Raw genomic sequence first — 27,304 nt, 5'->3', positions numbered from 1 at the left:
TGAAGCTTCATAGCCTTGTAACAGGCACTCACAGTAATTTCTCTGTCACTGCCAGATCCCAGCAGAAGTCATCTGGTGTTAGAAATGTAATCCGAGCCATTGCGACAGGAGGGGCCATCATTGTCCAGTGCATATGATTTTGCTCACAAGTAGAGCATGTTTGCATGTTGAATATTACAGTTGGTTGGTTTTACGCTGTAAGCCATTAAAAGTGTAATTGCAAGGCTAGAAAACTGCAATGTGAGAATTCGATTTTCAAATTTACTTAAAGGGTTACTCTGCCCCCAAATGAAAATTTTGTCATTAATCACTTACCCCCATGTCCTTCCAACCCTGTAAAAGCTTTATTCGTCTTCAGAACACAATTTATGATATTAAGGATGAAAACCGGGAGGCTTGTGACTGTCCCATTGACTGCCAAGTAAATTGCACTGTCAATGTCCAGAAAAGTATGAAAGACATCCGCCATCAGTGGTTCAACTGTAATGTTATGAAGCGACGAGAATACTTTTTGTACATGAAGAAAACTAAACTTTATTCAACAATTTGTCTCCTCGGTGTATCTCTGCATCACCGTAGCGCCATTTTGGAGAACATCCACTGAACGCAAACTGCGTATGCACTTCTGTTTCAGCCGTACCACAAGGATACGTTTTCTACATGTTTTTATGCTTTTATTTGAATGAAAACAGCGCGTCCTTGCAGCGTGGCAGACAGAAGAGCATACGCTGCTTGCGTTCAGTGGATATTCTCCAAAATGGTTCTGTGGTGATGCGGAGAGACACAGAGAAGATTAATTGTTGAATAAAGTTTTGTTTTCTTCACGTACAAAAAGTACTCTTGTCGCTTCATAAAACTCAGATTGAACCACTGATGGCAGATTGACTATTCTGATGATGTCTTTCATACTTTTGTATTTTACAAGGCAGTTAATGGGACAGTCACAAGCCTCCCGGTTTTCATCCAAAATATCTCAGGTAGTATGTCTGAAATCACAGTACTCATAAAATAGTAAGTGAAAATTCTCCATTGAGATTCTGACTACAAACATTCATACTGCAAACATTCCTACCATATAGAACATACTATTTAACAATTGAGAAGCATTTTTTCAACTAAACGTATTAGCTACAGTATTCGATATCAAACACAGTGCCAGGGTGTTGCTATGTGGTTGCTGGTGCATTGCTAGGGAGTTCTAAATGGTTGATAATTTTCTATATTTCTAAATAGTTGATAATTGGCTCTCTCGTGTAAATATGAGATTTATTTTATTTTATACCATGCAAATTTAAGGTGTCCTTTATGTCCATATTTTGCAAATGATGAATCAAACATCAAATATTTATTGTTTTTTGCTTCAAATCATGTATGAGCAATAATAAAATTAATGCTTGATTGGTAATGCTCAAACTGCTCAATTTACTGCAAAATAACAAGACCTCTGCACTTATAGACAAGCATTTGCGTCACTTTTTCAGTGTTAAGCATGAAGTAAAAAGACCAGTGTTCCTTTATTCAATCAGTCCCTATTCTCCCTTTCTTGCAAGGATTATTAAGGATAATGAATGATCTGCCTGTGTGGGAGAGTGAGCATTGGCCCTGAGATGAGAGAGAGAAGCTTACACACACACACACACACACACACCAACTTAAGCAGGCACCATAACTGTGACCATATGCCAGCCAGCTGAGCCTTCATTTGGTGCCACTCCTTTCTCGGCATGGCTAGGAATTTGTGTACATAAATTGTGCATATCTGTGTGTATTGGTGTATGCATTGCAATCTGTGTAAGAGCGTGAATTTTTCTTCAACACAATCTGCTGAACACAGTTAAGCAACACTTCCTGGTCCTGCATTTAGTCTTACATCAATAATTATGTTGCTCAATAGTTTTTACACAACTTGCTCAAAATGATTGATGTTAATTATTCTCCGCTTAATGCATTAAAGTTAAAGTAGTGTCAAGGGTCTGTTAAAATAGCTAACCCTAAGTATGATGCACAGACAACACCTCTAAATTAAAGCAATATAATTTTGTCTGAAAATGTCAAGTAGAAACGATCAAGCAGAGTTTGCCAGTATTATGTTGAAATGAATATTTCAGGTTTATTGTGAAGCTAGGACATTAAATCCACTAAGATTAAACCTGTGTGAAAGAGAGAAACAAACAGAGGATGTTATTAACAAGCGTTCAGGTGTACATGAATTCAAACACATGAGGTGTGTATGTGTGTACCTATCTGTGTCTCGTCCACTGTATCCGCTTTCTCTGTGTCTCTGTATGCCTCCTCTCAGCCATTCTGATCTCTGCGGCATCACTGATGATTTATCACAAAACCTGCAACAATGATAAGGACGAAAACCATGCAGGTTTTTCTTAATAACTCTTTTTAACCAATCAGGATACACTCATCCCCCAAGCAACCAATCAGAACACACTGAACCCCCAGGTTTAAAACCATGTAATGCAGTAGATGCCCATGTCTACAAGGCACAGACAGTCAGTTCAAATGAATGAGCAATCAGTTTTGCCAGTCAAACACCAGGAACAGACACAGAGATAGACAGACGTGACTCACTTGCTTTGGTAGTGTGTGAGGAAGTGTTGCTGGTCGGCTGGTGTATGTGAGAGGCTCGTGATGTTGGGGGCGTTCAGGACGAATCCTGATGAGCCCTGTAGAATACAGAACAGCCAGTACACTACACTATTCCAAAAATCCATCTTAAAGCAGCAGCGGCACACCAAAATATATCAGACTTCCAGTCGTCTTTTGAGTGGATGACTGTTCAAAGTGTGTTTGAGGCGAGCCGTGTCATCTCTGAGTGCTTTTGTGACATTAAATCGGAACTGGCACAGAACAGACTGTCTTCTAAATGGCTTTTCTAGGAAGAAGAGCACATTTAGCTCATTTTTTACTTGTAGGAGAAATTAATTGACAGTTTCATTTACAGATTTAGCTCACACTCTTGTAATTACAAACCTACACTATTAGAATAAAAAGTACAAAAGCTGTCACTGGGACAGTACACTTACAAAAGGTACTAATATGTACCATGTAGGTACTAATGTGTAAAGGATAATTCAACCAAAAATTTTAATTTCCCCATAATTTACTCACAAATGAACATATTTTGAAGAATGTTGGTAAACAAACAGTTGCCATTGATTTCCATTGTATTTTCTCCCATACCATGGAAATCAATGGGGATCAGCAACTGTTTGGATACTAACATTATTCAGTTTTTTTTAGCTGAAGAAAGAAACTCATAAATGTTTGGAACAGCTTGAGGGTGAATAAATGATGACAGAATTTAAATTTTTGGGTGAACTATATATCCCATACAGCATAATATTATTTTAAATATATATATTAAAAAATACAAAATATTTATTTTCTAAAATACTTTTCATAATGTATGTAAATATATTTTCTATCAATATATTGAGATTTCCTTTTGTATATTTTTGAAAATAAATGTAAAATGTATAAATATATATATTTTTTTTAAATGAAAAAAATATCTGGACCTCTATATATTTCAGTCCAAGAAAATGCATTCACATGTAATATTTGAAGAAAAACTTAATATGTTGTCTATAACACATGTGAACACAAGGACTATACATATATATATATATAAAAACACACACACTCACACACATACATATATACTAATATATAAAGAAATAGATAAGATATTTGAATAGATAAGAATCGAAAAAGCCATGGAGAAGAAATAAATTGACAAAGTCATTTGGATTTGAAACAATGGTGAATAAATGAAAATGGAATTGATGTTTTTGGGCGAACTATCTTTGAATGGTCTAATCTAATCTTCCATATATGTAAAATGTATATTGGATGTTTATTTAAATCTATTTGAACAGTCATAGCCAAACAAAAAAGTGCAGATTTCACCATTACACAAATCTAGAGGACAAAATATATTGGTTTTATTTACCATTGGCCCAATGGACCATCTAGCTTCAGCAGTTCTAGTCTTCTGTCCACTGTCTTTACCAACACCACCCTGCACAGAGGCCTGTGGGCAGAGCATCCAATGAACCCTGATCCTTGATCGGAGAAGCTGTTGTAGTCTTAACTGCAGAGTTTATCTAGTGAGAGAGATACTCACTGAACTGGTCAGAGGCTTCTGGGTTTCTCTTGTAAATCCAGTTTCCCGAAGTGCACGGGAGGCAAGTTTTGGTAGTGCTTCACTGCCCTAAGACACACACACACATTAAATAGCCCACAAACCTCATCCAGCTGACGCACATCTAAAAAAATTGTCAAGATGTTGATGGACAGAATAATAGCAGAGAACGAGAGAAACAGAGAGACCACCTGAAGGAAACATCCGGGAAGGAAGTCAGTCTTCATCACACTTTCCTGTGTCCTGCGAGCGTCATCCTGACAACCATCATTACCCAATCAGAGCAGAGAGTCAGCATAACATTGGAAAAAGGATTTCATTATGTGATTCTCATCATGACTACAGCATGGATCAGTGCAGTTTAAAAAAACATCTTGACAATGACTTTGCCAGCGGATTAAAATGAGTTTACACACACATACACACCATGCTAATATTTTGGGGGAGGAAGGTATTTGGCTGTAGATTGGCTTCCTTAGTGTATCCACTATCTTCTATGGGTCCAACTAAAACACAAACGCACCGATCTGAAACACCTAGAGAATGCAACATCAATCCACAAAGAAGCATTATTTTTAAACCACACCACTTACCCAAAACTCTGAGGCGGTGAGGAATGTAAGTGGCTTTATATTCAGTCTGACAGGACGCTGCTCTCTAAGACACAGAGAGAGAGAAAGTTAAAGCACAATGAGGCCAGGGTGAAGTGACATGGCACAGTGCCCTTGAAACCTGCTGCATTTCTATGTGTGTGTCTTTGGCTCTCACAGGTCTTGGCTGAGCTTGGAGCTGCAAATATCCGCTCTCTCTGTGTCTGGAGCCTGTGCAGGCCAAAGGCTCCGTCCCGTCGGGCAGAACCAGACGCTGGTAATGACGCTTCGTTTGAGACTCAAAACTGTCCAACAATGAGAGACTACGAGAAAAGGGAAAGTATATGCATCTACAATGATTTAGTGAGGTGCAAAAAGGCTTTGGAGTGTAAAATGTGTGTGATCTCGAACACACACACAATCTGGGTCTCACCCAAACTGTGGATTATCATAGCGATCCAGGCTGGAGCTGTAGTACAGAACAGGACGGTGGTTGGCAGAGTAACCCGTCCCAAAATGATGACCGAGACATGACTGGAATAACTCCTTACCTGGATAAAGGAGGACACAACTCATGAAAAATTCAACATCCTATATTCCACAACAATACACAAATAAATCTCTACAGGATTTCTATAGCTGAAATCAGGATGCACCAATACAGATATATTGGGCAATAATTATTTTTGCTGACCGAAATGATAATTTATATTATAAATAAATAAATAAATATATATATAAATATATATATATATATATATATATATATATATATATATATATATATATATATATATATATATATATATATATATATATATATAAACCCGTATTTATTGTTTTCTGTTGAATACAAAAGTAGACTTTTGAAGAATCGTACAGTGCTCTTTTCCATTCAGTGGTTCATAGTGACAAGTTGTGGAGAACAAATAAATTATACATAATAAAACTTTTTTTAAATAATGAAAAAGTACCATATATTAATCATTAAAGTAATCCATATTACATACATATGCTATATTCACAGATTTTTTCCCCCAATTGGGCCAGATTGGATGTTTACAACTTCAATTCCTCTAAAAGAGGTTGCATGAAGATTCTTTACTGCATTCCACAATAACCACATACAAGTCTGAAACCAGACAAAAGTTGGGAAAATAATAAAGAAAATAAATATTCTTGCATTGGTCTAGAGGTTTGAATGTTTCCAGTAAAATAAGCAATCAAAACATTATGATGTGTGGTAGATAAAATGGATGGCTGTTTATGTTTTCAAATTGGGGCATAGAAAAAGGCTGTGGTTTTAACGCTGATGGCCTGATATTCTCTGGTTTCAGTGTCAGTCTGCTCATGCCAATGTCCATAATCCTAAAAGAACAAAACAAAACAAAAAAGTACAGTTTGATGATTCTATACTCACTGTAAGATTGTCTGTAGGAGGTGCAATACTGGTCTAGGCCGATGTTTGCCGGACGCCCCCCTGGTCTGCCCATTCCCACCAAAGGTTTGACTGCTCCCAAGGGTCCAACCATTTGTGACTGTGACTACCTATAACAAAATACAGAACCGTGACAACTGTACACACACACACGATGACAAATGTATGGTTGATAATGTGATATTTTATTTCAAGAACCATGCACAATAGAAAAATTACACTTTGATATAAACAAACATTTTCCAATACTGTCTCTGACTGGGGTCACATTAACACTAAGCCTCGTTACTGCGCATAAAACATTCATAATGTCGTTCTAGAGATTTCATCGCCATTTATTTACTTGTTATTTACTTGTTGTCATTTAAAAGTGCACTTGATGGACTTGAAACAACCGTGGAACAACAAAATATTGTATGATTTAAATAACTTAATAACACATAATAAGTTTTTAGCCATGAACGGTTCGTCTGTTACCTGCGCGCTCCTCCGCGTAACAAACAACATACCTGTGCGCGCAGTGAGTTGCTCTTTTATCCTCGCGCTCGTTACCAGGTAACCGTTACCAGGACAATGGCACCGCGAGCTAGTCACGTGACAGGCGTGTGACACGACGCGGGAAGGTGAGGTAACGGCTTTACAGTACATCACACTGCTGTTCAACAACAAGACGTTTAAATACATTTCTCGGAAAAAAACTTCATCTGGTGGAATTAAAGGTATGAGACATTACAAAGTAGAAAGGGAGATTTTTCTTTTTTAGTAGTCTACGAATCGAAAACGAAAATAACCTCAGACAACGACTGATGACATACAGACTACCCTTACCAAAAAATTAACAAATGTTTTACTACAAATAAAACAAAAAACATTATTATTAAACTACTGTATGGTCACCACGAATTAACCATGGTTTTGCAACACTAACGTTACCCATACTTAAACCATGGGATTTGTAGTAAACCTTTGGTTATACAAATGGTAACGTTAGTCAAAAAAAAACAATGATTTTAATATATATATATATATATATATATATATATACACACACACACACACACAATTTTATATATATACACACTTTTATATATATATAGTATATAAAAAACATTGTTAGGCTATAGTTAGTGTAGCAAAACCATGGTTAATTTGTGGTTATCACAAATGCATTTTTAAATGTATATGTAAAATAAGTTATGGATAGGAGCCTAGTTCACAAATTAATATAAAAATATTAATAAGAATGATGATTATGATTTGAAATGGATTTCAAACAAGACTTATTTTCTGCGCTGGACAAAACTCATCACTGCTTGAATCATTTTCATTCCTCTTGAGAATTTACCTGAGATTGGGAACGTCATCAGATATTATCCAGCGTCAGTTTGACGTCACTTTAACAGATGTCGAGTCTTTTTTTGAACAGTTCAGTCACACAGCTCTTGGAGATTGTGGATGTGTGTGTGCACTATGCACCGGGTGGCGCTGTTGTGCTATTCAAATGAAGCACTGGACGGGTGCCAGGAGTCTTGTCACTTCAAGCCCTTTGTTTCACATCATCATCATCTTGCTCAATCTCCCATGATGCACATATATGAAATATTTACAGTGTTGGGAGTGCGCTTACATATTATTATCAGATCCCAGATGTGCTTAACAACTCTATACAGTCTGTGTGGCCTTGTCCATGTCACAACTGAAGTAATTTGCATAATCACCATGGCCTCCGCTGTGAGTACAGCTATAGCACGTCACCCATTAACATTACTCTTCGCTCTGGAAAGATAAAGTCAAATCCATCATTACAGCGGCTATCAGCACGTCCCCGCTGTCTACCTGTCTCCCACATTAATTCTGGTTCACCTTCACTGACAGGGCGTCGTCGCTCCTATCTACCAGAGAGCGAATGCGAAATATTGCTTCTGCAGGGTGGCCTGTCGCTCTCATGGGAGCCGGGCGAGGGCGTTTATTGAGCGGTGCATGTAGGCATGACTGCCCTTGCGAATAATGGCAACGTTGGGTTTGCTCAAGCGGCGCGGTGATGTGTCCATGACCAAAAACTATCTCCCTTTTCTGCAGTCATCTCTTCAAATGGATTAATCTTTGTGGCATGCAACAGGATACGGAACGGTGCACTACACTGGAGTTTGGTGCTGGCTTTTATCAGTGCAGGTAAGGTTCAGGTAAGTTATAGAGGTTTTTTTTTTAGAGTGCCTAGGTAAGTGTTCACCAGCTGGAGGTGCCCTATGGGTTTAATCCACTGTACTCCAGGAAATGTCTGGGTGGATGGACAAACTTGTGCACCCTTAGGGTGACGACCAGCCTAACCACCTAAAAACAGCTTTGAAAGACATTTCTGGTTGTTTGTCTGGGTTAAATGTGGCTTCCCCTGCAAGGTGAGAATTAGGAATTAGGTGCTTAGATTTTCATGACGCCATGAAGAAAAAAAAATTTGACATGAAAGGTTTTCCCAACTCATTTTAGGTCAGTAATATTACATGATATCAAAGTAAAACATGATATTCAACATTGGCATTCCATACCTGAGTTGCAAGTTTGCTAAAATTGTTCCTAAATAACTGTTTGGCCATTGGTTAACATTAATTAGTGGGCTTTGTGGCCTAACTGACATCAACCGAAAATGTAAATCTTTTATTAAAGATTACAAAGTGCACAACAAGACCAGTATTAGGAAAGCAAATGGGGTACATTTTGATTTCATGTTGAATTCAAACTTTTTCTAGTTCTTGCTGAATTATTATGCTTGAATACTTACTACAATATATATAATGAATACAATACAAATAATAAAATATTAATATGATCTAATATAAATTTAGGGACTATATAAATGTAATTTTAAGAATCTATTTACATTATATATGAATACATTGTAGGACAGTTTAGGTGCAAAAAGCTGAAAAAGTTAATACAAATGGCAAAAAAAAAATAAAAAAAAAATAATGCTTTCCCCTTATACATTAACTTGAACTTTGACCTAAAAATGCTCCTGGATATGGCATTTGTCAGCTTCCTAGCTGTGTTTAACGACAAGGCCAGTGGTTTGATTTTGAAGCCTCATGCTCATTTGGCCATCAGTCAGTTAAAACTGATAAAGCGTTGACTGCAGACAGAAAGTGACACTCAGTCCTGGACAGGAAGATTGTCTTCCAGTCACTGACCCAGAAGCCATTTAACTTTAACTTGGCTTAGCAGATCTCTTTAGTAAAGACTGGCATGGGTGATTGACATCTGACACAAAATGACCACGGCAACAATCTATCTTTGACATTTTCAACTAAGAAGAAAAATTAGTTGGGATATAAAAACAGCGCCTCGGGTGCTTATTAAAATTAGTTTTCCTCCTCAGGCTCAGTTCACTCGCTCCATACCAAAACCTATTGAGCTGCCTAAGGAGTGCATCATAGGTGCGAAAAGTGGCTAATTTTAGCCAAAGGTAGCATCGCATGTATCCTTCACAGAGAAGACAATCTCAGGGTGAACTGTAACTGCATTACATTGCAATTCAATACGAAAAAAAGTTCCGCTTACTTTTATCCAAAATTTGAGTTCAGAAGGATTTCCAAGTATTTTTCATCTTTCCGCCATTATTTTAGCAACAACCACTGCAATTAATTACATCAAATCTCTTATGTGGATCACTTTTGTGACAGAGTTGCTGCCTAAGAAGAGCATTCTAAATCGAACACTTCAGTGCTGGTAGGATTTGGACTAATGCGTAAAAATTTCATACTTATTTCCCAGCTGCAACCACAGATGGTGACTAAAGGTTTGGTCTCATGATTACAGCTGACAGTCGACTCTAAACTTTTACCCAGAAGCTACATCTCTAATGGAACCGTTCCGTCTTTCACAAAACCCCCGAAACTGACTCCACTCATCTCACAGCTGGCAGTCTAGAAAAGAGATGCCCTTTCCAACACCACGTCTCTGTCTGCATCCCTTCGGCAACAACAAATGAGGTCAAATGTAGCCCCTTTTGAAGAAAAAATGATCTGCGTCTTTTACAAAGGAACACCTGAGTCTGCACCTGTAAAATTACAAAGAAAGTCGAAGAATTGGGATCATTCTTTACATCCCTCAAATCTTTTTGGCTGTTTTTGACTCCAATGTCCATTTAATGCTTTTTGCAAGATCTTAAAACCCATTTAAGAAATTTCACCCTCAATCAGCACAGGAAAAAAAAGCCTGTATATTCCTCCTGAGCTGAGTCTTCAGCATGAAATAACTACTTTTACACCATTTTTAAAGATGAAAGAAATAATTGATGGCAGCATATTATCGTGAGAGCTCAAAAGGAGTATTTTCATACCTTTAGCAGTAAATGTGTGCTCTGATCTCTTAATTTTGGATGCATTTTTGTTCTCGGTCGGTGTGCTCCAGTAATCTCTAGTTTATATGCAGCTCTGTCATGGTAGATCAATCATACTTGGTGTGTTTTTTGTGCTCAGGGTGCATTGGAAACAGTTTCGCCTGATTTATAGCATCTCTATTTCTCACATATGCTTTATACCTGCACCAGACCTTATTTAACACATTTTCAGTAGTTAACATGAAATATCCCGCAGTGACCTGCCGGGTGACATGCTATACTTTTATATACTTTTTTGGGTGAAATAACCCTTTAAAGGTGCCATATGCAAAAATTGAGGTAAAAATATCCATAACATGACCTACACACATCAAAAGAATGAGAAGAAATAAGCGCAATGATGTCATTAAAAAAATTTCAAGTTATAGTGCTGCAGAGATATCAACCTTAATTAGCATTAGCATTACTAGCCCCGGCCCTACAGGTGTCGTAATACCAGTTTCGGCCATGGGAGGCGGTATGCGGGCAACATAACAACCAGCCAACCTGCAATACATGAATAACTTGCACGGCTTGTGGGCGTGCCTAAACCTGATGTCAATCGTGTGGAAAGTACAGCCCGGTACTTCATTTCAGTTCAGGGAAGAGAGAGAAATTATGGCTCAAGCCCTTGGCAAGAGACCACCACCCGCTACAGGGAAACAACCGCGCTCAGAATCACAAATCAAATCCGATAAGAAAAGGAGCCGAACCAGAGTAAACATCGGCACTGCTTTTAATCGCTGGAGACAACTGATGGACCTGAAAGAAATGAGGTTCGACTCCGAACTTGCAACATTTCTTTTGGATTGGTAAGTTAGATGCTGTTAGTATTTCACTAGAAGTTTGTTTTATATGTTTGTGTATTTGTTTTCGGGAAGTTATAACATAGAAATGTATCGAAGGCTGTTCGATAAATGTGCTAATGTTAGCGATGGCTATCCGTAGCTGCGTTTGATAATTAGATAGCTATAACTTAACGTTACCCATTTTATTATATCATAACTAACCTGCTCTGTCTAGTCTCTTGGTCTCTGTGTCCTCTTTGCTTTGTGGTTTTTCTGTGCGTGAAAAAAATTGATGTGTGGCGTGAAAGCGTGTGAAAAGAGTCAATTACGTGTGTCTCACGGTGAATGCTTGAGAGTTGGCAGCTCTGGTTACGTTGGTTGGCGCTAGCTTGGTCAACATCAGATGTCTGATGTTGACCAATGATGTTGACAGAATGCTGTCTGTCAAATTAATTTAATTCAAATAATGTGTATATACAACTCAAAATGTAATATGAACAAAACGAATAGGAACATATTGACTGGTAAAGGTGAAGGGGAGTAGCTTGAAGATGTAATGTTTCAAAATCACTTGACATCACCCAACATTCCAATGTGGAGCATGACTTGATTTTTTTTTGCCAAACATTACAGATGGCACCTTTAAGCTCCAAAATGGCAAAAGTTAAGCATGAAAATACCATAAAAGCAGCTATTTCAGAGTCTCAATGTGTCATTCAATAGCTTTCGGTCATGAATAGACTCTGAATAGTACATCCATATTCAGACTTATGGTTCGGTACTTGATCATGTGATACATGAGAATAAATGGCATCAAAATTAGCATGACACATCTTCATTGTGCTGAACTTTTAGTTTAGGAAAACATGGCTTTTAAAATTACTATATACAGCATACAATAATAAATAACAACTATTTTTATGTCCTTCTTTAAGAAATTACAGATTAATTTATCTTTTTGCATCTTCAGTCCTTTCTCTTCATCTCTCAAGTGTAGATATTTCAGCACCTCTTCTCTCAAAGGCTTTACATTTTCACACCCTTCCTTCTTTTATTTTCTCCCCCTGCCTCCCCCTATTCTTTCCCTGTCAGATCTCTCCTTCCATCTGTCCTGGGGGCTGCTGGTACTTTCAGTGTGTCTGGACTCCCTGTTTCCAGGAAATATAATTTCAAAGCAGAGAATGATTGTGTACTTCCCGGGATATATAAAACAGATGGAGAGAGGAAGAAAGACAGAGAGAATCACAGAGAGGTTTGGCTGTGGCATTCAAAAAGATGCCTTCATTCAGAAGTCGCAGAGTGAAAGATATCTATATATTATATTATAATGAGAATCACAATCAAGAATAATGAAATTTAATAATTCAAATTTAAATTGTATAGATTACAGTAATGCTAAGTATGAGATTGTCTCTCTGTTTTAAAATCAAACTGTACGGACCATATTTAGCACTCCAAACAACATGGTTTTGTGAATGTAGCCAGAGAGGGAACTGTAGAGACAGACGGAAGAGGGAGAGGTGTGGGATAAAGGTGTGGATGGAGTGTCTAATATTAGTGCACTGTGATGTCATAATGGAGCTCCAGCCATGTCGGGTGGGTTTGGAAGCTTTGGAAGTGCTGTGATTCAAAGAGAGTCGAGAGCTCAGTGTCTAGTCTGCAGGATCCTAGAACACGGTGTCTGTGCAGATTCTTTATTCACTCCAGGGTGTACTTTAACCGCCCTTTCTATTTTTAAACCCTTCTCCGACCCTCCTGTCCCGCTTCTTTGTCTTGGAGCCTGCTTTTCCCCACACAGACTGTCATTCAGTTGTTTTGACAGGCCTCCGCTTGATTATTACACAGCCAACTGTTCAGCTGTGCATTGCCTGACTTCCCCCTCAACCAAACACACTTCAGAATCAAGCACTGGTTCTTATTCAAAAGACCGTAGCTGAATGGTTTTCATGACATCTTTCATGTACAGCTGATTCAACTCGTTAGTAAGGCCTTGTGCACACCACTACGTTTTTGGTTGAAAACTCTTTTTTCCCCCCTTAACGTTTTGGCCTTCTGTCCCCACTGAGATGGTGTTTTTGACAAGGAAAAATAAACATTTTGAAAACGCTTTCCAACGTGGTTTAATTTAAAAATGCTGTTTTCTCGTTGTAGTGTGGATTGTGAAAACAGAGGCTTTTGAAAATAATGCCTTATGTTGAAAACAATGATGCAGGATTTAGTTACGTGAAGCATATTTGAAAATCTGTTTATATTGGTAATTTACCTGTTATGTGTTATTCACTTTCACACTGTTGTTACAGATTTGCTACTTTGTACACACTCTTCATATCACAGTCCTGCAAAGGCTGCAGAAAATTTACTCAGCGATTGTGGTTTTGTGGCAAAACATAGGGCAGTTGTATTTTAGATCAGTCGTATAATGGTGAATGAGTGCGTCCTGAATGCGTCAGATATTTTTTGTAAATAAAATGATCCTGCCAGAAGAATTCCATGAAATTCCATCTGTATCGTCTCAGTGAGCTGTTTGAGGCTTTATGTATGCATAGTAAAGTGAATTACGACATTTCATTGTAGAAGAGAAACGTTTGGATAATGCTTGAAAACAGTTGTGTGAACAGAGAGCATTTTAAAATGAAAACCCATTTGGAAAATGTATCCAGATTAATGCAGACGTAGCCCAAGACCTGAAACGAATAAGTCAGATAAGAGAAACATTTAAAATGTGGCAAACCCGAATCCGTATGAGTTAAGGAGAGATTATAAAAACCTGTTATATTTGTCTGAGAATGGTTTACAATTCATTTTGCTTATCACAGTTCTTCTAAAATGATCTTATCTGACAACATGCTTTCGAGACCAATATAGTAAATGCAATGACAATTTTTTTCCATACATTGTCTTTTTATTTAACTTAGAAAATATTAGGGTCTAATATTAGGGTCATTCAACCCAGCTGAACACGGTCATCATTTACTCACCCACATGTCGTTCCAAACCAGACTTTCTTTCCTCCATATAACAGAGAAAGTCCATTTCTGAAGAATGTCCAGAGGCTCCTTTCACTTCCGAATAATAGTTAAGTGGAATCAGAACCAGAATGAATAATTTCCTTACAATTCCTATTCTTAGTAAAACTAAAATTTCAGAAATATACAGCCTACACTCAGAGTGCAATCAAACTGTGGCAAATGAATACGGCATTCCAAAATTAATAATGCACTCAATTGTCAATATTACTTGAGCATGACAAATTATTTCAAATGCATTACCTTGTGTGGTGATAAATTCAGTCGTATTGACTTGCAAATGATTCATTGTTGTTTCTATTTATAGACAATTGCATTATTAAGATTACAAAAACCCATTATTTACCATCAAGCTATGAATGGATAGTTAATTATGCAAACCACTCACAGTTTTATTCTTGAATAAAAGCTTGAAGCAGTGGTAAAAAAAAAAAAGTCCCTTTAAGGCAAGTCATGTCACTCGGCAGCAGCCATCTTTGAAATGCCTCTCAGGCATGCAAGTACAGTTCCTGTCACTTTGAATGGGGAAACATCAAATTCTTCAAAACTGTTCATTAAGATTATGACTAAATGTCATATTTGAAATTACCAATGCAATCTAACAAAAATTGTATCACAAATGTGGTTTATTTTGCTCAAATAGCATTAAAATGGGCATATAACATTGCTAAAAAAAACATTATTTGGTGTATTTGGTGTAATGCAATGTTTATGCACGGTGATGCTGTGTCCCGGCACGATGAGACAAAACCAATAAAAACCATTTCAAACGTGTCCAGTGGAGACATAATTACTGATTTTAATGACTTATGCTGTCTTTTTATGCGTCGAGTTGTGTATTGCTCCGCATAACATAAAACGTAGACATGTGGGGGTTTTAGAAGGGTGTGGACGACTCTTAACTTTTATAAAGAATATCTCTTTGGGTTTGAGACTTTAGTCTTTGCAACTTTAGGGATCTTATATATGAAGGAACAGCTTGTTAACCTCCAAAGAGAAAGGAAAACTTGAAGTCACATCATATGACCCCTTTAAAAAAAAGCTTATTTCTCAGGCTAGACCAGCATGAACAGTCCTAGATGCACATTTAGAATGCTTACTGTTTCTATAGCAACCGGGACTTCTAACGGCAGCTGCAGTGACACGTTGACTTTACTGATTAGGGGTAGGCTCTTTTGCTCAGAAGGATGGGGTTTCATTTGATAGAGTGGCCATATTGAGTGTTACATTTCCCCCATTCAAATCTATACATGTATTGGGTATTATATAAACTGGGTAAAAGTAACAATGACTTTAAATAAAGACGCAACACCACCTGATGTACAAATGATTTAGTCTATTTTATTATGGAACATAGTAAGAACTGTGCTCCTTAGCTCCGCCCACCCTCACATCCAGTCACATGGAAGGGTTTGGGTGGGACAGGAAAACGAAAAAGAGAAATTCAATCAATAAGATCACAGTCCGCTCGGCCAAAAAAACAGGAGAGGCTCAAATTTGGGAACGCTTTACTATCACGCCACTGGACAAATGTCACAGACGCCTCAAGCTCAAGCCACAGCCCCCTGAAAAAAATAAAATCGTTACTGCCAACTACAGGAACAAATTCACCAAAATTCACCAGCTCTGAGTGAATGGGGAAAAAGCATGATGGGTCACAAACTTCCTATTATACCCTGTTAAAGGGTGTAGACACAACACCAGGAGCATTTTCAGGAGTAGTGATCATGGTATGATCAGCAAACCCAACTGGATGTTGTAAACCTGTGCGCTACACTTTTAAAAATAAACGTTCCAAAAGGAGTACCTCGTGGAACCATGATGCCATAGAACAACAAGTGAACAGTTTCAGTCAACAGTTCTTAAAATTACTTTTCCTTAGTGTGAGGAACATTTTTTAAATTTACAAGCCATTTTTCACTACAAAGAACCTTTTGTGGAATGGAAAGTTCTTCATGGAACCATTAACACCAATATAAAACTTTTACTTTTAAGAGTGCACATTTTTAAAACACTACAGTGGCTTTCTGTCCAAGAGTTCATGGAATGTTTGAAGTTTTTTAACAAGTATGAAATCAACAGATGAGCTTTAAGAAGAGTGAGGCATCTGAAACACAGTCCAGCTTTAATGCTTCATCGCACAAAACTATATAGTGTCTCACAAATAAACAAACACTGAAGACAAGCACAGATTACAACTAAACAATAGGCTAGTCAACTTCTGTTATCATTGCCTCAGTTCGTGAAATATTTGAAAATAGGGGAAGGGAAACTTGAAACATGTAGTCATAGAACAATGTAGAACAAAAACAAAATGTGGTTGTAAACTACGAGTGGTTTAACATCCAGACATCTTAGGCATGTGAGAAAGATCCTACACTAAGTTGTGACTTATGATCACATGGGGAAGATGGATGCAAAACCTTGGTCAACCGATCTGCGTTCCCAAGCACTCTCCCGGGTGCCTGAACCTCGCTGTGTTCATCAACAAACAACATACGAACAACCAATAGAAAGGAAACAACTCACGTTGTAAGATGCCACTAGGTCAATTACAAAAAACATTGAAAGAAACAAATGACAACAAGGAAAGAAAGCAAGGATATAAAAACTTGTGGCATCTCTGCATTTACAGCAAGCATGTTTTACTGGCTTAGATCGCGTCTATGCTGTTAACCTCTATCCAAACTATTCTGTGAGTCGCTCACAGGCAGCTAATCTATACAGTACTGTTATTCTTCATATATTTATAGGTTGCTTTTTTTTACACTGTACAAAGTTTGCAGAAAAATACATGAATAAATACATTGAGTCAGATTGTACACATCAAGCATGTTGAGACTTTAAGCATTCTTCACCAGTGAGGTGTATTGGGGGAATGAAAGTGAGCAAGAAGCATGTTAGCCCTCCAGAAGGGAAAAATATTATTCTTCGTCTATTCAGAACAAATGCTTGTTTTATTGGAGTCTGTGAGAGTTTCATTACTAGAGCCGTCTTTTATCGGTCAGCACTCCCCCATCTAACATAATCAACGTGGTAAAACCTCATAATTAAAATGTGTGTTGTGTAACAGAAGTGGCTTCAAGGCTGCGATGTGCATTAAACTCAAAGTGCTGAGCATGAGTGAAAACGATATTATTGGGTTTAGATTATTAGAATGTGATGTAACTGGATTTCTAATGCTTGTGAAAAACTTGCGACTGGAGTTGGCCTGATAATTTTTAGTGGTTTCTAAAGTCTCTATGATATTCTTGTGTCAAAATATGGTCAGGGACCTCAACATATATTTAGTTGTTATGGTACAGCTGGAAATCTTAAAATCGGGTGAGTGATCATGCACATGCACATCAAATAACCAACCTTAAGTTTGAGCAAAAGTGATGATGCTTGCCTTAGCAAGTAACATACGAGCATCTCATCAGGATTTGAATTGGAATTGGCCAGAGGGCTTCAGTTTTCAGGGTTTTGGCTGTAATTTTCTGTGTAGGGAGAGATGGGGCGGCAGATATCGACAGTTCCTGCCAAACAAACCATGCAGCAGCATATGGGACGCAGAGAGGCTGTGTGTGCTTGTTCTACACATGCTGGACCGCTGTGAGCGTGGATCTGTCTCAGCTGGCTGTCGTCATGCCGTTTTGACGCAGCTCTGTGCGATAGCTGCGCTAATATTGGAAAACAGATGCAACCTGCATCAAACTGAAACAACGTGGTGGCGTTATGAAACTCAACAGAGAGTGACTATGTGTGTTATACTAGTTTTTAAAGCTTATTTTCAACACAAACTTTTTCAACTTCTATTTTCATCATTATTTGGACAACCAGATGTGTAAAATAAAATGACAAACAACCAAGCTCTCCTATGCTAAAAATACTATTTAAAATACATGTCATTGATTACCACAGACTATAATTTTGCCTTCTTCAAAAATACACATTTATAGAAATGCATACATTTTGTAATATTTTTGTATCTGTCAAAAAATTAGTTTGGTTTTACAAACTTGAGGGATGATTTAATTTTACTGTTAACACAATGCTATTATTCAAGAACACTCGTTTAATTTGAGGTTTGTTGCTCGGTTTCTGTTATTGCATTCCACTATCTAGCTCCACCCACAGTGAAATCTCTTTGGTTCAAAATAGTGATACTTATTTTATTATTTAACATCAAATATGTTCTGATTGGCTATGATTTCACCTCTTTGAGGTGTTAATGCTTTCAATTAGAAGAGATACATCACAGGTCTGGAGGGTGTCTGGTGGATTGTGGGTAAATTATGGGTTGGGTTTGGCAGTGTGATGTCATAGATGATTGGCAGTCGCTTTCTTGCTCCTTCATTCCCCCTCAACCTCAGCAAAAATATGACATGTGGAAAAACCCTCATTCAAGAAGGGCAATCGGGCACATCGTCAACACATGGTTCATCAAGAATATCTGTTTTAAGTACAACTGACGAACAGAAACCATTTTTGCTCAGTTATTTACAAAAAAAAGTTTTTCAAAACATGAAATCAGGAGACTTCTCCTATTTATCATCAACATTTACGATCAAGAATAACGGAAAACACAGAGCACGCACACACATACAGACGCACAGAGTCCAACAGAAACAGAAAGAGAAGAATTATTACTTGTAGCGTCATTTTTAGCGTCATTCAGAAGAAGTCGCACTAAAACCCTGACAGGGAGGAGTCACGCTTCATGACGGACAGCTCTTCAAACCAATAAAAAGAAGCGCACGGGGAGCTGGAGCTGTGAATGACAGAGCTGAAGTGAGTGAGACAGATAAAGAGAGAGAGATTCAGAAACTGACAGACACAATTTGGACAGCAATCTGTCAGAAGAGCCGGAATATGTCACAATCATCCTATGATTGACCATCACACACACCATAGGAACCAAACCCGCTCTAGTCAAGCCCTTCTAATAACAGAGAGAGAGACATGGAAAGTTTCTACACCTCCACGGATCAGATGAGAGAATTCTGATCTCCACTAAACATCTTTTCTAGAGCTACAATCCCAAAAACCTCTCTCCTTATTATCCTTATAATCTCAATTATTTCTAAGAAATGAGATTAAATGGAGATTTCATGCTGATCTTTCTGAGAAAATATCCCCAGTTATTGCACATGCATCTCTTACAGCAGTTGTCAGCTCTCAGATCTCAGTGAACTCTCAAAATGAGCTCTTAAAGTCTGTTGCGAGCAAAAAGTCCCAGATCTCATTATGAGCTCAAACATTTCTCATACTATTCTCCCAAGAGCGAATGATCTGAGCTTCTGTCCACATTCATTTTATAGCTCTATGCTTTAATATGAATTCTGATTTGTGTTTTTTTCTCTCCAAAGTAATATTAAGGTGAAACATCTTTGATTCTTGATAAAAAAAAAAATTGCCAATAATTGAGAACTGAGCGATGAGCAACTGCTGAGCAATAAAATGTGCAGTTTAACAGCTGCTCAATCGAACTCCTCCAACTGAGACCTACATGATGCAACCCACTGCAAACATGCACTTAAATCATTTTTTATTCTTTTTCTTTTTCACTCTCATTTCTGAGGAGCAGCTAATTGGACCAGAGGAGTGACTGATGTATGGCATTCGCCTGTGAATTTGTTTTTCTGATAATGTTGTGTGTGTGTGTAGGAGAGAAAACGGAAACTGCCGCTGTGTGTGTGTGGGAAATGCGTGACGTGTTAAGGCATGTGGAAAAATCGTTTTTTTTAAATCAGTAATTTGGTAAAATGAAGAACTGAAATTATTGTTGCTGGTTAATGAGCTGTAAAACAATTGCATGTGTTTGCGATGCTTTGGACAAGCCTGTGTATGTGTGTGTGTGTGTGTGTGTGTGTGTGTGTGTGAGAGAGAGAACTTTAGCTCAGTTTACCCCAAAAGGTCCAAGCAGAAAATAATTCACAGTGACACTGACTGCCAAAACAATCATACTGCTCTATAGTACACACACACACACACACACAGACACACACAGGTGAATGCAAGTGCATGTGCGCGCACACACACACACACACACGTTTATAAGCATTTTGAAAAATGGGGACATGGGTTAAGTCCTCATAAGTCACCCTCTCTTTGTAATACCTGTCATACCCATGTCATTATACAGAGTTGTGTCCTGATATTTCACAAAAACAAGAGCACACACACACACAGCAGAGTAAAGGTGCTGGTCAGCACGGGTCAGTGACCATCACACACAAACTTCAGACTGCTGACTGAGTCTTATGAGAATAACTAAATAAAGCTCAACTGTGCCACGTAAACATGTTTGTCCTGCAGCAAGTCCTGGAATAATTCTGGAATTATTAAACAAACGATGAGTTTTACAACAGATCAAGTGTCATTTGTGTACTGCTATCAGCACCAAATGAAACTGAAAAACAAAATCAAATAAAAAAGTTTTTGCAAGCATGAAACATACTGCCATGATGCTCGGTAGTCCTAAATGGACTAGTCGCGGTTGCTAGGGTGTTCTGTTTGGTTCCTAGGTGGATGTTAGGCTGTTCTGGATGGTTGTAGGTTGTTTTAAGTACGTTTTGGATTATTGCTAAGGTCTCGTGGGTCATTTCTGAGTGGTGCTAAGCTTTTCTTGTGGGTTGCTAGGGTGTTGAGCATGGTTGTTAGGGTATTGTGGGTGGTTTCTATGTGGCTGTTCTGGATGGTTGCTAGGGTGTTCTGAGTGGATGTTGCCGTGGTGTTAAGGTTCGCTGTTAGGGTGTTTTGGATGGTTTCTGAGTTGTTTCTAGGTGGATTTTAGCTTGATTTTGGACCTTGTTAGGGTGTTTGGGATGACTTAGCATATTCTGTGTGGTTTCCAAGTTGATGTTAGGCTGTTCTGGAAAGTTGCTTTGATGTTTTAAGTGGTTGCTAGGTGTTCTGGTTCATTTCTAGGTTGATGACAGGCTGTTTTAGATGGTTGCTAGGGTGTTCTGAGCAGTTGCTAGATGGATTCTAGGCTGTTCTTGGTTGTTTTGGTGTTTGGGTAATTTCTAGTTGGATGCTAAGGTGTTCTTGTTACAAATGGTGGTAAGGGTGCTTTGGGTGGTTTCTAGGTGAATATTCGGCTGTTCTAGATAGTTGCAAAGCTGTTCTTGGTGGTTGCTAGGGTGTAGAGTACTGTTGTTAGGATGTTTTTTATGGTTACTAGGTGGATATTCAGCTGTTCTGGGCTGCATTTCCCAAAACCAACTATGGTCGCAAGTTCCTTCATTGTCAATAGAGTTCAATGGAACGAATGACCATAGTTAGCTAACGATGGTTTTGGAAACTGGATAGTTGCTAAGCTGTTCTTGGTGACTGCTAGATTGTTAAGTAATGTTGTTAGGGTGTTTTTATGGTTTCTAGGTGGGTGTTTGATTGTTCTTGGTGGTTACTAAGGTTTTCCATTCTTAATAAAAAAGTAACCCAAACTCACTCCATTGCTAGAGCGAGATGTAGACATGCCGAGCTGCTACAACAACAGACTCACAATCTTCAGGAAATCAAACTACTACTGGCTTACTTATAGTACATAAAACCTCACCTTTAACTTAACATATAATTGAAAAGCATGTGTTAGAATGCTGTTTGTTGTCTGACACACATCACAGACGTTAAACAGTTCAGAACTCAAAGAGGGATTCACTGACTCAATATTAACTTTCTCCAGTCATCATCAGCATAAGTGCGACAGAAACACTGCTTACACACGTATGCAGGCACAAATACACATATGCGACGGCCAACCAGCTTCGATTGGTAAAGTAAAACACAAGGTGACCCCGACAGCACCTGCACACACACATACACACTGACAAAGTGCTCAAGTTTGGCTCATATGTGCACACACTCAGCAGATGTTGCATCACAACATTTGTGTACGCTAAAGGCTAGGATATGGAGAGTGAACACAAACACAACACAATTTAAGCGGTACTATTATCTGATTACATCGAGCACATCAGAGTGCTCTATTAAACGCTCCACTGATCTGAGATGGCTCTCGGCTGAAAGCAGATGTACTGCGGACCCTTAACTACAGTCTGGAAGACGCGCTTTGTAGCTGCCTCCTATCTGCCAAAGATACGCCTCGGCATGGACATTCATTCTAGAATCAAATGGCTGAAAATAAGAGGTTTTCTGGTGATTTTATTCTACTTGCAGTTTATTGTTTAACACCAATAATAAATCTTAAACAGCTAAAGAAATGAACAGTGCACAAAATTCCCACTAAAAGTTGTTTTACTCTACACAACAGTGCATCCTCATGATGGTGCAATATTGAAATCTCTCTCTTGAATCCAACACAGAAGTGATATAAACTGCAATTGACTGACTGGCTGCTAGAGACTCAGTTCCATTGACCCCCCCATGTTAAAATGCCCAACTTTACTAAATAAATGTAATATTAAACATGCATTAATCTCACATCAAATTTGGCAGCCATAAATGGAAGCATTTTGCTATATTTTAGGCTGTTCTGGATCATGTTTTGCTATTGCTATTGTTACGGAGTTTTAAAAAACGTTTTATAGCTCATGACATTTATGTGCAAAACAGTCTGTCCTGTTCAAGGTCTCAGCCCAGAATAACTAGTTATTCTTGAGCGGGAGTGAGAAATTGGATGGCGTCCTCTGCTTCTGTGTCTCGATATCAAGCTGAGCGTCTCTCCACTATTGCACACTCACTCCGTCCCCATAGTGACCCCATGGTAACGCCACACCTCACGCTAACACATGCCTCGTCCTGCCGCATAAATGACACACTCATGACAAACACACACACATACCAATCACATATACAGAATAACAAAGCATTTGACTGAGAGAGAAAGCGAGAGATCGTCTGTCCAGCATAGTCCAGTCTCCCCGAACGCGCCGTTTGCTCTTTAAAACACTCCTCACTTAAAATACAAAAACTATTTATTATTGTATTAACAATTACTATATTATTTCTCAGTGTTACACCATTAAAAAGTGCAGCTCACAATTCTCCAACTCTCTTCTGAGGAGGAAAGAGAAAAAGTGTCTCATAATAAGACGGAAGGAAGCCATGAGAAAATAGAGCAGCATATTCACACACTTTGATTATTTTTAACATCGATGAAGATACACATTAATGCTGTAATACACACATAGGTGAATCTCACCAAACCTGTCAGGAACATGACTGGGTCCTATTTCACCTCACAGTCAAAAGAAAGAAATTAGATATATATTTGCGTAAAGAAAATAAAGCCTGTCTTTTTCAGGCCAATTAACCTTTTTGGCAATTGTGATATTATTTTCTTGACAGTTAAGCACATTTTACTTCATTATCTCCATGTAAAAATTATGGATTATTTCAATAGTAAAATATTCATACATTGTGTGCAGTAATATTAGACATTGACATTTAGCTGACGCTTTTTATCCAAAGCTACTTACAATTGCTATATATATGTCAGAGGTCGCACGCCTCTGGAGCAACTAGGGGTTAAGTGTCTTGCTCAGGGACACATTGGTGTCTCACAGTGGATTCGAACCCGGGTCTCTCACACCAACGGCATGTGTCTTATCCACTGCGCCAACACCACCCACCACCCATATTAATTGTACAGCTTTAATGTACGCATTTTTTAGAAAGAAAAACATGTATTAACATAATTAGAATCAACTCTTAGAATATCAAGAATTACTGAAGAAATTAAATTAAAATGAAAATATACTTAATACCCAATTTATATAAAATATATATATGTATATATATTATTATTATTATATTATTAGTTATTTATAGTATGAGCATTTGGAGGTAAATGTGTTGTTCATGAAAATAATATCACAATAAATTTTCTTTACATTTTTCAATAAATTTCTTTATTCAAAATAAAATTTGGTGTTTTTTTTCTGTTGACTTTTGGGATAAATCGTGACCAGGTCATGTTACCGTGAGTTTCATCCCCACTACGTCCTGAAACGGTCTCATACACACACATACACGGGTAAAGGCAGGTTTTTCCGTTAATTGGAGGGTTTCTGTAAAATATGAGCCCCTATCTGCGCGCACACACACACACACACATACACACACAAAGAAACACATCACTAGAGCAAAGTGTGGCGAGAACTATCCAGCGCACGTGGGCGCAAAATCAACTTTTTGCTTCTATATTTCACAGCAAATCTGGAAGAACAATTCTGATTGGTTTCTTCAAATGTCCTTTTGATGAAAAAAAGATGACATCAAGATTTTTTTTGTATGCGTGTACTTTTTTTTTTTCTTTCATCCGGATTCCATCCCAGAAGACCTGGAACGATCCTTCGAGAAAGTCGTTTTCTTTTTCCATCCTGGTGGTTAGTGTTTTTTATGATATTTCGGTTGGATATACGTCACGTCACTCACAGCACACAGACGACAAAGAATCCCGAGAAAAAGAGGGACTTCACTACTACTGTGCCAGCGATAAAGAGAAACCACAGAGAAAAAAAGCCAAACAGACTAGGATGGAGTTAATTTTGCTGTCTTTAAGTCTCCAGATGGCGTAAGGTTTCAATGTCTGCAGCTTTCAGCTGAAGCAATCGGAGCTGTTTACTTAGAAGACAAAAGAGAGGATAGATAGAGAGAGAGAGAGAGAGAGAGAGAGAGAGAAGGAAGGAACAAAGATACGGAAAATCAGGTCAAGTGGGAAAGACACAGAAAAAGGCTTGGAGAGGTCAGGGATTGTGAGAAAAACAACTATAAATGGAGACTAAAACAACGGAGGGGCTGCTAATGGAAAGAGGGCGTCTCGTTTGCCCTCATGGCTTTAATTACTCGCACGGGACGTCTGAGACCTGGAAAAATACAACTCCCAGAGTTCCTGCGACTCGATCCGTTTCAGCAGTGGCCAATTTAAAGGCTGCCAAATGAGCTCCCATGAGCCTCCGGGTCTAGACGCGAGGTTTGATGAGACGAGGGACGGGGCCCAGCTGATGCATTCACACATCCTAAAGATGTCAGACCTCTCCAGCCTGAGGAACACAGGGGAATCGGGCTTTAAAACCAAAACAGGAAGGAAACGTCATCCTGGTAACGTGTAGTTGCGGCGGGAACGCTCTCAGAGCATCTTTAAATGGCTTTGTTGGATTTAGTGACTATCCCAGAGTCCAGAACGGATGCTAATGCACAAAGGAACCGTTGGCGTAATTAACTAATAAGCAGGCATTTGGACTACAGGTTACCAGAGTAAACGAAGACCAAAGTGGAGAGAGAAGCTCATAGGTTAAAGGTTACAAGAGTGGATGGCTAATAGTACCCGTGTTGTGCCGTCTGGCAGCAAGTTAGTCTTGTGCATAAGGACGGGGTTTCGGGTCAAAGGGGGCTCGGGGGGAAGGGGTGGTCAATGGAGAGGGCGAATCAGGCTTTGAGGGTGTGCCACTGTGCCACGTTCGTGCGTGGCCGGCTCAACATATCCTTCCAGTGTTTGACCTCGGCAGGACCGCTCTTCCATGACAAGTAGATCTGAGAGAGAGAACGAAAGAGAAAGAGAAAGAGATGATGGTAAACAAGACTGAACGGCACAGCAGGGTTCCCGCTCTTTTCAAAACCAGGTGGGGAATCGTAAAGAATTTAACGACTCGTTTCCAATTCCACCAAATGATTCCGGTTCCTAAATGATTCCATTAATGATTCTTTTGGTAGTTTTGAAGAACCCCATTTTCTGTCGTCTTGCCTCTTTTGATTGAGCACGGCCGCTGAACCGTGATGCCAAAAACACGGTCAAAGGAATTTAACACAATGTTCTGCAACAGTGAATGAATTTAGATGTTCAACAATTGTTAACAAAAAAACAAACATCACGGAAATCATTTGTTTCTAGTGTTTTGTTTTAAAAATAGGACCAAATTCCAACCCTTTTAAATTATTAATTAAAAAATGTGTTTAATGTATGATATTAGAATTTTTAATATATAATATTATATATGCAATTAGACTCAATATATCATATTTAATATAAAATCTTTAATATATAATTTCTTCCAAAAGGAACTGGGAGGATTGATTCATTTTAGTCAGTTAGTCAGTCATTTGGATGCTTTATTTTTAATTAAGCAATTTATAAAAAGATTAAGATCAAGCGATTAATTAAAAAGATACATTTGCTGCATGCATTTAAATCTTCTTTAGCAAAATATTTAGTTAAATGCTGCTGTTTTTTAATAAAGTACTACAAATTTGTGTTTTCTAATTTTATTAGATGTATTTACTGTAAATGTATCTGTTTAAATTACAGTAAATACTCTAACAGAGTATTTTTTGCTAAATAAATGCTGATGTGTTGGTAAAAGTAAATATCAATTTGCAAGTAATATTTTTTATTTTATTATTATGTTTTATAAAACATCTATTTTTATTTTAATATACAAGGGATGTAATGATATCAACATCTCAAGATACGATATCATCGCGATATGAAGTACACAATACAGTATAAATTGTGATATTTAAAAAAATACAAATGAAGATTTTAGAAACAAATGAGAAGTAAAATTGTTCTAATTAAATCCACAAATTAACAATAAAAACAACAACAATTACATATATGTGACCTTGAACAACAAAACCAGTGATAAGGGTCAATTCTGTAAAATTGAGATGCATACAGTACATCATCTTAAATCTGAATAAACAATCTTTCCACAGATGTATGGTTTATTAGGATAGAAAAATATTTGGCCGCTATACAACTATATTGAAAATCTTGAATCTGAGGGTGCAAAACAAATGAGAAGTAAAATTATTATTAAAGCAAAAATAAGCAAAATTTTTATTTTGGTTTGCTGGCAAGTAAGTGAATGCGCTGTCAGTGAATAGAGCATCATAGTTTTACGTTTTGCTCTGAAACTGGCAGCAGATAGCCAAGATTTATGCTTTTAGCTCGAAGGTTAATCTTATACCGTATTACAGTTAG

General features: G+C 38.0%; 2 protein-coding genes across 4 annotated transcripts in view; both read right to left on the bottom strand.

Annotated features, from left to right (window-relative positions):
- Positions 1 to 1,254: 1,254 nt before the first annotated feature.
- ppp1r32 (protein phosphatase 1, regulatory subunit 32) lies at positions 1,255 to 6,293 on the bottom strand. The gene is made up of 11 exons (XM_052598208.1): positions 6,170 to 6,293; positions 5,183 to 5,300; positions 4,928 to 5,072; positions 4,753 to 4,816; positions 4,586 to 4,665; positions 4,351 to 4,416; positions 4,142 to 4,228; positions 3,968 to 4,048; positions 2,584 to 2,678; positions 2,241 to 2,342; positions 1,255 to 2,150 (listed from the first exon to the last, which is right to left on the bottom strand). The coding sequence occupies exons 1-11, from the start codon at positions 6,279 to 6,281 to the stop codon at positions 2,111 to 2,113; spliced, it is 990 nt and encodes a 329-aa protein (XP_052454168.1). The 5' UTR covers positions 6,282 to 6,293; the 3' UTR covers positions 1,255 to 2,110.
- A 9,401-nt stretch (positions 6,294 to 15,694) lies between these two features.
- LOC128014501 (synaptotagmin-7) overlaps positions 15,695 to 27,304 on the bottom strand; it is a 122,519-nt gene continuing 110,909 nt past the window's right edge. For all 3 annotated transcript variants that reach the window (XM_052598120.1, XM_052598122.1, XM_052598121.1), the window contains one exon: positions 15,695 to 25,854. In XM_052598120.1, the coding sequence (XP_052454080.1) occupies positions 25,750 to 25,854 (105 nt within the window). In that variant the 3' untranslated portion in view covers positions 15,695 to 25,749. The remainder of the gene's footprint in view (positions 25,855 to 27,304) is intronic.

Source organism: Carassius gibelio, chromosome B25 (genome assembly GCF_023724105.1).
Source record: "Carassius gibelio isolate Cgi1373 ecotype wild population from Czech Republic chromosome B25, carGib1.2-hapl.c, whole genome shotgun sequence".
NCBI classification, from domain to species: Eukaryota; Metazoa; Chordata; class Actinopteri; order Cypriniformes; family Cyprinidae; genus Carassius; species Carassius gibelio.
The sequence above is the reverse complement of the archived record's forward strand: the minus strand, read 5'-3'. Positions and strand labels throughout refer to the sequence as shown.